This window comes from Drosophila virilis, chromosome X (genome assembly GCF_030788295.1).
Source record: "Drosophila virilis strain 15010-1051.87 chromosome X, Dvir_AGI_RSII-ME, whole genome shotgun sequence".
NCBI classification, from domain to species: Eukaryota; Metazoa; Arthropoda; class Insecta; order Diptera; family Drosophilidae; genus Drosophila; species Drosophila virilis.
In genome coordinates, this window is record NC_091543.1 from 1,720,001 (window position 1) to 1,731,066 (window position 11,066).

Here is an 11,066-nt window from a genome sequence, read left to right on the forward strand (position 1 = left end):
CAGGAAGCGGCGGCAGCTTGGGTCAAGCAGGAGGAGACGGCGGCTTCAAAGAAACTGGTACGTATTATAAATTTATTTTTTTATATGAAATGAAAGTCATAACTATTGCAATCGTCTGAATGCATGTTAGTTTGCGTGTATTTGCATACATACTTAAGCATTTGTGCATGTTGAGCTGAGAATGAACATAATCATAAAAATCGCTCTACTATGCGATTCTCACTAATTTAAGTAAGCTGCCATTTAAAGCTAATAAACATTGTGTCTGCTTTTTTGTTCTTTCAGGGATGACGTTCATAGCTGGATGACGATCAAATAATCGTGCGAGTGAATTTACAGGTGAGTACGCAATTATATATATCCACTTACATATTGACTATTATATATTATACTGAAGTAGACATGGATTTTTAGAAATTTAGATTTATATTTTTGAAGGGCGGGAACCACGGACCAGGCCGGGTAATACCCGCTAGTTTTATTTTTAATAATACTGAAAGTTAAAGCAAGCTCTTTTGACTTTAGTTAACATATGTTAAGCTGCTGTTAAGAAGCTGTCAACTAACTGTTAATACGCTGTTAACTGTAGCTGTTAGAGCAGACTCAATCATTAGCTTGACTTTGTCTGTGATTCAAGCCAACTACATTTATGGGGATTACGTGCTCATACAATAGCTTGTTGGTTAATTATTGCAAATTGCGCATCTGCGTTTGGCAGGTGGGGAGCACGTGTTGGCCGAGTTCAATGAACTCTAATCGCAACTAGTTTTTTAGAAATATCAATTCATCTATTGTTGTCGATTGTTACGTAGCTCGGCTGGGAGTGAAAGCTTGCAAAGCTTCCGAGGCACCTGAACTTTTAGCCTATTCTCGCACCTCAAGCTGAGAGCTATGCATGTCGTCAAGGTCGCACCTGTCGAACGATTCGTATGACATTATGGTATATTATATATACGAGACTATTACGAACGTGATTTTTCGACTTAACGATAGAGCTTTGTTCAAACAATTGTTTGCTTATCGGTTATTGCTCCGATTGTGCAAAAAACTAGAAAATAAAAAAACTACGAAAATACGAGAGTGCTCTCTGCCGTCTGGGATTGGCTGATAGATACCCTGTAACTAGCTGGAAGCTGGCGTAACATCTATGATAAAATCTTTCTCAAATAACTTGGGTGTTTGTAGTCGGAACTCTATGAAATTTGGGGGCAATTAATTGAATCTACGTATATATATTAGATGTCCCTTGTTACGAGATTAATATTAATGTTGGGCATTAAAGACTTTAGGCTAAGCTGTACGAGCATCGAACCACTAAGCGAGAGATTGCTGGTTCTAATACAGCAGCAGTGTCCATATATAACGTCATATTTATCAAAACATATATAGAGAGAATATATGAATATTCAATCTTAATGCTGATGATTAGAACCAGCAACCTACTGCTTCGCGGTCCGACGCTCGAACAGCTTATGCTCGCACCATGCAGGACATCACGTTGGCTGTGAATGTTTTCTAACAAAATCCTCGCACTTGTAGCTAGAATTTTACTCACACAACAACACAGGGCCTGACCAAGATGTGCCGTAAAAGCTTTCTGCGGCAAGATGAGTACAGGGTATACGAGAGAACAATTAAATAAATTGTTATAGAGCCATGACGAATTGGTTTGTTGAGGCAGATGTGGTTGGCTCAACGGCTCGATAATTGTTGTTAAGTAATTTATTAAAAAAAAAAAAGGAATAATAATAATGGAAAAATGAATTTAATTATATTGGCGAGAAGTTTCCCGCCGGGGCTAACTATGCATAAAAGTGGGCAATACTCGACTCGGAGCTGTTCTGTCTATCGGTCAATGCACTAAATTTGTTTTTATTTTTGTGCTGTTTTCTTTGCTTGTTTTTTTTTTTTTTTTTTTATGACTGTGAAAAGAATAAAAAGTTAATAACAATTTTTGAGCTGTAGTGGCTGCACTCGCATGTCTCAGATAAACGGCAGAGCACGCGGGGAATGCGGTTATCACGAGCTGCTCGATTAGAAAATATCAGTAATAGCTGCGTTACGGCCGTATAAATATGAAACGCATCGCGGCCAACGGCCACAATTGGCCATGGCATTAGAAAAGGTCCGGTTGCTGCTACTACATCTGCTCCTTCTCGGATTGAGCCCAGGTCTGGGCGCCTTCAGCGGGCACGAGCTGCTCACCTGGCTGCAGCACAGCAATCTTGGCTATCAGGTGCTGCAGCTGGCATCCAATAGTAGCAGCAGCAGCCAGCCGTCGGAGCTGCTCTGCGCCGAACAGGTGACCCGGCTGCTTCAGGCGGCGGATGCGCACGCGCTGCCCGCGCTGCAAGGTAAGCAAGTCCAAGCTTAACACAGACTTTTTGCATTTAATCTAAGGCATTGGCCTTGGGCTACTCTTAGTGCTGGATGCGTGGGGCAAGCTGCCGCATGGCCTGCTCTATGGTCACTTTAGTGATCTGGGCAACTATGAGTCCTGTCTGAGTCCCACTGTGCCCGTAATCCCGACCAAATACTGCCTGGCGCACATCGAGTTTGAGGGCCTGTTGCCGCCGTCTCTGGACAGGATCAATATAAATATTGGCGCCTGTCTGCCGGCCAGCTGCAGTGCAGCACAGCTGAATCGCTGGCTAAACAACTATCTGCAGTTGCTTTTCGAGGATGCAGTTGCTCCGGAGGCACAGCTGGTCGGCGAATCCAACTGCGCCCTGGCCGCCAGCCAGCCCATGTCCACGCTCGACTGGTTTGCCGTGTAAGTCCAATCGATCCAATATAGTAGATATATATAATATATAGAGATTTGCCATCTAATCCTCACAGAGCTCTGCTCATCTTTCTGGCCGTGCTGGTGATACTGTGCACGCTCTTGGACTACTTCAACGGTGAGTCGATTGCGCCTTAGACTCTTGCATAAGCTAGGCACAGATAAGATTACGTTGATAGAGCTCGCCTATCAAGGAATTCTTGACGGGAACTATAACTAAATAATCTGAAGGAGCTGAGCTCTACGCGAAATGTCATATTCTTTCAAGTACTCTCTCTCTCTCTCTCGCTCTCTTTCTGTCTCCTTCTACCTCTCGCTGTGTGTCTATCTCCTTCCAGCTATATGTTCGTCTCTTTCTAAGTTAATACAGCCCCGCCTATATATACCCTGTACCCATTGAACTGTAAAAAAGGGGTATATTGGTTTTGCGCAAATGTATGTAACAGACACAGAAAGAGGCATATCTATATATATTCCTGAACAGCAAAATTCGGTCATATCTGAAACTATAATTGGAAGATCTTCGAATCGATTTTTCCCTCGAATCTCTTTCTAACTCAGCTCAGCCCGGCGAGAGGCTGCCTAAGCTTGTTATGTTAGCTCTTAGGGCTGAAAATAATACAATTTATGGCTAAATGCTAAACATCTATCAATTGTTTTGAAGCTGCACAGCAAGTGCTGGGCGTCTTTTCGCTGCGCCAGAATCTGCGGCAATTGTTTCAAGTTTCCACAGGGACAACAACGACCACGCCGCACCTGATACCCTGCCTGCATGGCATACGCTGTCTGACAATCATTTGGATCATCTACGGACATGATTATATGTTCATGCTGTTGGCGCCCAGCGTGAACACGTACGAGGTGATCGCCTGGGCCCAGACACCCTACTCGATGCTGCTCCAGAGCGGCAGCATCTCGGTGGACACCTTCTTTTTGCTCAGCGGCATGCTGCTCGTGATGTCCAGCCTGCGCGAACTGGAACGGTAAGTTGCACTCGCCGCAGCCGCCGCTCCTGAATTGTGTGATTCCTCCAAGCTCTTGTTTGACAGCCAGTCGGGACGCCTGAATGTGCCGCTCATGTATCTGCATCGGATTGTGCGCCTAACGCCCGTTCTGGCCGTGGCCGTGCTCCTCTTCATGACGCTCTATCCCCGCCTCGACAGCGGCCCCCTCTGGCAGCAGTTCACCAGCTCCTATCAACTGTGCTCCGACACCTGGTGGGCCACGCTGCTCTACGTCCAGAACTATGCGGCAGCGGGTCGCATGGTAAGTAAATCAAATACTCTAGCTTTATTCCCTCAGATAGCTTTTTATACCCTGAACCCATTAAAAATGGCTATAAGGGTATATTGTATTTCTGCGAAATCCAAATGTATGTAACAGCCAGAAGGAAGACCCCATAAAGTATATATATTCTTGATTAGCATCAATAGCCGAGTCGATTTAGCCATGTTCGTCTGTTTGTCTGTCTGTCTGTCCGTCCGTCCCTCCGTCCCTCCGTCCGTCCCTGCGTCCGTCCCTACGTCCGTCTCTACGTCCGTCTGTCCCTCCGTCCGTCCCTCCGTCCGTCTCTCCGTCCGTCTGTCCCTCCGTCCGTCCCTCCCTCCGTCCGTCCCTCCCTCCGCCTGTCCCTCCCTCCGTCTGTCCCTCCGTCCGTCCCTCCGTCCGTCCCTCCGTCCGTCTCTCCGTCCGTCCCTCCGTCCGTCCGTCTCTCCGTCCGTCCCTCCGTCCGTCCGTCTCTCCGTCCGTCCCTCCCTCCGTCCGTCCCTCAGTCCGAACGTCCTCCGTCCGTATGTATGAACGCAAGGATCTCAGAACCTATAAGAGCTAGAGATTTTAGATGTAGGTGCACCTAGTTCCCGCACAGATTGAGTTTATTTCCGATAATCGATAACTTACTCCGTTTCCAAGCAATCGATAAAATCCGATTTCGATATACTGTTTTTTGAGCAATTTTGGTAAATAATAAGAGCTAGAGTCACCAAACTTGACATATAGCTTCTAAAATAGAATATATATGCTTTTGATGTTCGAGGAAGAGGGTTCAGGGTTCCACTAGATTCTGTATAATCTAACTGTAAGGGATTAGAGGAAGCTCTTTGAGTCGGGCATGCCCGCATTGCGTACTCTCGCCTGGCATGAACTAACCAATTGTTGTTTGATCTTGTTGACCCCAGTGCCTGGGCCACTCCTGGTACCTGGCCGTGGACATGCAGCTGTTCCTGCTGTCGCCGCTGCTGCTCTGGCCGCTCTGGCGCTGGCCACGCCGTGCCGTGGCCGGGATTGTGTTGCTGCTGGTGCTGCTCTTTGGCTGTGTCTTCGCCATCATTGTGCTCCACGAGCTGAGCGTGTTCCGGCGTGATGGGTGAGTGGAACGCACAGATTTGTGATGGCTGTGATGGCATTATGTTTCGCTTGGCAGGAATCTTGGCGGCGACAGCGCCGAGATGCGCATGATCTATTATACGACGCATGCCCGTGCCACGCCCTGGTTGATGGGCCTGCTCTTTGGCTATTTGCTGCACGGCGAGCGGGGCAAGCGGCGACGCTGCCGCCTTGCCGGCTGGCTGATGCAGTTGCTCTGGCTGCTGGCGCTGCTGCTGTTTGTCGCCGTCATCTGGAGCGTCTATCCGTATACGCAGCCGGGCCGTGCGCCAATGTCGCCGCTGGCGGGCGCCTTTTATTTGTGCTGCAGTCGCATTGCCTGGTCCCTGGCCCTGTGCTGGCTGATCTGGGCGTGTCAGAGTGGGCGTGGCGGCGTTATAAATACGCTGCTCAGCTGGTCCGTCTGGCAGCCCATCTCGAAGCTATCCTATTGCCTGTACATCTGGCATCTGCTCGTCGAGATGCTCAACACGGGCCGGCTCAAGAGTAGCCAGCATTTCTCTAACTATGATGCGGTAAGCTGCTTGCCAGCCGAGCTCCGAGCTCCGAGCTCCTTCATCTGGCCCTAACACTCTCTCCTCTCGCCCGCCAGATGCTGCACTTCTGGTCGGACTTTGGCATCACGCTTCTCATCTCGCTGGCCATGTACGTCTGCGTGGAGGCGCCGCTCGTGCGGCTCGAGCTTCATTTGCTGCGCCGATCGCGATCGACTGCGTCGCCGGCTGTTCATCCGGCCACGCCCACCGTTTCCATGGCCGTTATAATGACGCCCACGAGCGTGTCGCAGCAAAATCTAGTCGAAGCCTAAACGCAAGTATTCCAATTAAATGCCAACAAGTACCTGCATATCATTCTGATATTCTCTTATTGAGTTTTTGTTTATATATAAAAATATATATAAATTTTGTTTTTGTTTTGTAATACACAATTTAAGCGTCTGGAAATGCAATTCTCGCAGTTGCGACAACTTGTCTTCAAATCTGGACGGCATTTTTGTGGTCCAAACTTTATTTCAAAGCTGATTTATTTCTGTATACCCTGTTCAGTTCACTGAAAAGCGGCATATTGTTTGCGTGCTTCGATTTGTTTTTCGGATATGCACTGCAAAAATCAATCAGTTTTCTTTTTTAAGTGAAAAGCATTTTTACAAATCTGAAGATAAAAGTAAAAGTTGTTTTTTGAAGTTCCCTAAAATTTTTCTAAGCTTCGCTCAAGCTAAAGCACAAAAAAAATCTGGATAAAATTGATTTCGATATATATATTTCTAATAATATTTATCATAATTTAGCTACTCAAGCAAAATGCATTCAAAATTTGCCCCAACTTGACAATTTTCAAAATATGCTCAATTCTTTTATAACTAAGTATAATGTCAATATATAATATTATTATATTATATCTATATATTATATAATCTTAACTGGCAAGGTACATCTATATATATATATATGTATATATTTATTTTCTTGTTATTTTCCGCAAGGGTATTTTCTAGTCGGGCACACCTTTTGCTCTGTGCATAGTGCCAAACTGTTATTGTTATTGTTATTGTTTTTTATACCCTTGCAGAGGGTACTATTATTTTGTCGTGAAATGTGTAACGCATAGAAGGAGACATCTCCGACCCCATAAAGTATATATATTCTTTATCAGCATCAACAGCCGAGTCGATATAGCCATGTCCGTCTGTCCGTCGGTCCGTCTGTCTGTTTCTATGCGAACTAGTCTCTCAGTTTTAAAGCTATCTTAATGAAACTTTGCAGAAGTCCCTCTTTCTGTTGCACGCAGCACATATGTCGGATCGAACCACTATATCATATAGCTGCCATAGGAACGATCGGCTGAAAATTAAGTTTTTGCATGAAAAAACATTTTGTTTATCAAGATATCGTGACCAAACTCGGCATTTATAAGTTTTACTATGCTCCTCATATATATGCAAAATCCTATTAAGATCGGACCACTATATCATATAGTTGCCATAGGAACGATCGGTCGAAAATTAGGTTGTTGTATGGAAAACTTTTTTGTCATTCAAGATATTTTGATTAGGCACGGCATTTAAGGATTTCACTATGCTCTCTTAATTTCTGTAAAATCTTATTTATCTCGGACCACTATATCATATATTTGCCATAGGAGCGATCGGTCGAAAACTAGGTTTTTGTTTATCAAGATATCTTGAGCAAACTATTTTCCCTGTGCTGCTTAGATACGGGCAAGGCACTTAGTATAAGCATTATGATAAGGTTGGGCCTGCAAGGGTATTAGATCTTCGGCGTGCCGATGATAGCCTTTCTTTCTCGTTTTTTTGTTGTTGTTGTCTTCGAATGTGTTAGCTTAAAGGTAGTTGAACGCATTTCTGGGTTAAAAGTCCAGCGACAGTCCATTAGCGATTCGCACGCAACACTCGACGAATTTTCAATTTTCCATTTATTTTTTTCTCAGTTGACGCAAACGCAAACGGCCTGTTGCCACTTTTCGCAAGTCGGTTTTCACATGGTTGCCAGATTCCACACACCTCTCTCTCTCTCTCTCTCGCCTCTCTCTCGAGCGATCTCCTTTTCTTCTTCGCTCGACTTTCGATTTCCGTTGTGTGCTTATGTAAACGCTGCGTTTTCCTTTGGCTTGATTTATACAAAGTTAATTAATTTCCTTTCAGGCTGCACACACACATATACATAGGTATGTATGTGTGTGTGTGTGTGTGTGTGTGTGTTTATAATGCCATGTTAATTGCATGTTGCGAGCCACTTGAAGTTGTACAAATTTACAAATTACCGTTGAACCGCTTTTCAATCAAATCTATTTCGCATTCGCATTCACATTTGAACTCACATTCGAACTCGAATTCGAAGTCAAGTAGTTTGCATTCAGCTGTGCAAACAATCGCCCAACAAAACAAAACAAAAAAAAAAAACAAGATCTTTTGGCACTGTGCCAAATATACTATATACATATATATATATATATATAGATATATAGATATATAGATATATGCATGGTTATATATATGAACTATGTGCGACTAGTGTGCACATAACTAAAAGTAAAGGCAGTTGTTTGCTAAGCAAATGCATAAACATAACCTGTACGATTAAGTGTGCCCCGTCAGTGGGCGAGTATGCGACGGTGCGTATACCCTGTAAAGCGTAAGCAGCATTAATTAGCATGCGTTTGATTTGTATTCTATCAAACGAATTGCAGCTGTTTTGTGATGGGTATTAAATATATACACTAAATATTATTAAATATTAATTATATAATTAGATATTAAAGCCGCAAGCTTACAACAAGGCGAATCTACGAAACAAACTTGAGTAATAAGACACAAAATATGTCATAATATATAGCTATAGTAGCCTGCAGACGCACCAGCTGCGCATACCCCAGTGCACACATATTTACAGGGTATTTAAATCAAAACTAAATGCAACAAGTCGAGCTTAAATAATAGTTACACGTAAATTTGATGCATGTGTATCATTATAATCAATGTGTGCACAGTGGTATCGCACGTCCATAATTTTGTTCATGCCTTGAACCCATGGAAAATGGGCGAAGAGCGGAAAATGTGGGAGATTAGCTAGAGCCTAAAGTTTGACTCTAGTTGGGATATGTTTAACATTGCCATAAAATCGATATTTATCGATATTTGTCGATATTTGTCGATATTTAAGTAGGTTTTATTTGTGTGGTCTAGGGAGAGAGAGAAAGAGAGGGGAAAGACATAGATAGAGAGAGAGAGAGAACGGCATTTGGAATGGGCGAAATGCGGAAAATGTGGGAGATTAGCTAGAGCCTAAAGTTTGACTCTGGTTGGGATATGTTAAACATTGCCATAAAATCGATATTTATCGATATTTGTCGATATTTATCGATATTTGTCGATATTTATCGATATTTGTCGATATTTAAATAGGTTTTAATTGTGTGGTCTAGGGAGAGAGAGAAAGAGAGGGGAAAGACATAGATAGAGAGAGAGAGAAAGAGGGAGAGAGAACGGCATTTAGAATGTTTGTTGTAAGAGAGAGAGAAAGAGAATGAGAGAGGGAAGGAGAGAGCTTTGGCCAGTTACAGGGTAACTATCAGTCGGTATTAGAGCAGAGCAAATTGACGGGCACTGTGCCGTTACCGTTAGCTAACAATATATGTGTGTGACCCACTGTGCTGGGGTCGCAAGCTGCACGAATTATTGAGTGCCGCAAAAAGTAGTGCAAAAGTAATTGTTGCGACGCACAGAACCCGTTGATAGGCGTCGCCGTCGCCGTCGCCGTTGCCAGTGACAAAGTGGCTGACAGTGCGCCCGGGCTGGCTGGTGTTAACCCGTCTAACTTGTTGGGTTTTTGGCCAGTTAATCCGCAACGCCCAGGCGCGTGGCCGAGTCAAGGCAGCCAACTGGCGGCGCAGGCAACGGCCAGTTCTGATTGGAACGCCACACAGCGCGGTACAGCAAGCGCTCCACTTGCCACAATCCAAGCGCCACAATCTGGACAGGATGCGTTACACATATTGCATCATCCTGCTGCTGCTCGCACTGGCGACAACGAGCGGATCGGCGAGCGGGCAGCAGCTGGAGCGCGTCAGACGCGCCACCGTCACCCTGGACTTTGGCCTGCTGTTGCGCAATCTGCTGCAGAAGAGCGCCGACTTGTCCAACGTCAAGGCGAACATAACGCGCAACATAGTTGCCGCCAAGACGACGCGCCGACCTCCGATGCGGACAACGGCAGGCACCACAACAGCGGCGCCTCCGCCGCCACCACCGCCGCCGCCGCCGCCGCCGCCGCTGCCGCGACGCAGGCCGTTCCGTCCGCTCTATGGACCCAGCTGGTGGCCACGCCCCTATGACTATTATCCGCATCAGCCCTTCGACTATGACTATGACGTTGCTCCGCCGCCAGCTGCCGCACCGACAACAGCAGCGCCGCCGCCACAAACAACTCCTCCTCCTCCTCCTTCTCCTTCCCCGCCGCCAACAGCGCCAGCGCCAGCTGCAGCTGTGCCGAGACGTCTGCGTCCATCGCTGCATCCTTTGGGCCATTTTTACTCTGACTACGACTATGATTATAATGGACCAGTCTATGTACGTCCCAATCCGCGACCACGCCCACAGCCGCAGCCCGCACCGCCACCGCCGCCGCCGCCGCCACCGCAGCCAGCACCAACAGCGCCGCCGCCGCCAGCACCGCGTCGTCCACGTCCGCTTCCACAGCTGGCCGATCAGCTGATCTATCAGTACGCACAACCTGCCGGTAAAATACGCAAACTTTTAACTAATTGCCGTACAATTGGATTCTCTCCAACACTTTGCAGATATCTACTCTAAGCCCCGATCCTTCAAAGACGCCGTCGCTGCGGCTGAGGCTGCGGCTGGGGCTGGCGATGGCAACGCCGAGAGGGCAACAATTGATGATAACAACAGTTCCGTAAACAACGATGACAACGATGCAAGTGATGAGGCACAACCTGGCGACAGTTTGCCGCCAACCAATCCAGATCCAATACCAAACCCAAGCCCCAATCCAGATCCGAATCCGAATCCGAATCCCAGCCAATTTCTGGTCAACTATCCGGACGAAACGCTGACCCCTGAACTGACGCATGTTACCCGGCAGCCCGCCAAATTCAATCCGTACGATCTGTCCAACAGTCTGGGCTTCAATCATTTCAACAGCTTCAGCAGCTATCCAACCACCTCCTCCTCCAGCTCGCCAGGGTTGCCACAGCCGAGTTACTATTTGCAGTAAGATTTTTAATGTGTAGTTCTCTTTTTCCCCCCATCATTTGTTTTGTTTTTTTTTTTTTGTTTTTTTTTTCCCTCTCATTCATTCACAATTTGCTACTTTTGTATATACAATTAGCATTATAAATATATATGTATATATATATATAT

General features: G+C 45.9%; 2 protein-coding genes across 8 annotated transcripts in view; both read left to right on the top strand.

Annotated features, from left to right (window-relative positions):
- LOC6634415 (nose resistant to fluoxetine protein 6) overlaps positions 1 to 11,066 on the top strand; it is a 23,013-nt gene that overhangs the window by 6,408 nt on the left and 5,539 nt on the right. For 3 of the 6 annotated variants that reach the window (XR_011417444.1, XR_011417445.1, XR_011417446.1), the window contains 3 exons: positions 1 to 57; positions 286 to 339; positions 1,933 to 2,109. The exon at positions 1 to 57 is cut by the window's left edge and continues 1,053 nt beyond it. Coding sequence is in view for 3 of the 6 variants with exons in the window: in XM_032440442.2 (XP_032296333.1) it covers positions 2,111 to 2,354; positions 2,425 to 2,773; positions 2,842 to 2,903; positions 3,450 to 3,768; positions 3,835 to 4,051; positions 4,963 to 5,150; positions 5,208 to 5,685; positions 5,763 to 5,978 (2,073 nt within the window). In the remaining 3 variants the exon portion in view is untranslated. Of the gene's footprint in view, positions 58 to 285; positions 340 to 1,932; positions 2,355 to 2,424; positions 2,774 to 2,841; positions 2,904 to 3,449; positions 3,769 to 3,834; positions 4,052 to 4,962; positions 5,151 to 5,207; positions 5,686 to 5,762; positions 6,115 to 11,066 lie in introns of those variants that run through there. The other 3 variants (XM_032440442.2, XM_002058185.4, XM_032440443.2) reach the window with 3 other exon arrangements.
- Positions 9,523 to 11,010, top strand: LOC6634414 (uncharacterized). 2 transcript variants are annotated; one of them, XM_032440445.2, is made up of 2 exons: positions 9,523 to 10,408; positions 10,487 to 10,634. In XM_032440445.2, exons 1-2 carry the CDS (start codon positions 9,669 to 9,671, stop codon positions 10,497 to 10,499), a joined length of 753 nt encoding a protein of 250 aa, XP_032296336.1. In that variant the 5' UTR covers positions 9,523 to 9,668; the 3' UTR covers positions 10,500 to 10,634. The 2 variants fall into 2 exon arrangements, with proteins under 2 accessions (XP_032296336.1, XP_032296335.1); XM_032440444.2 differs by having other exon boundaries at positions 9,541 to 10,425; positions 10,487 to 11,010.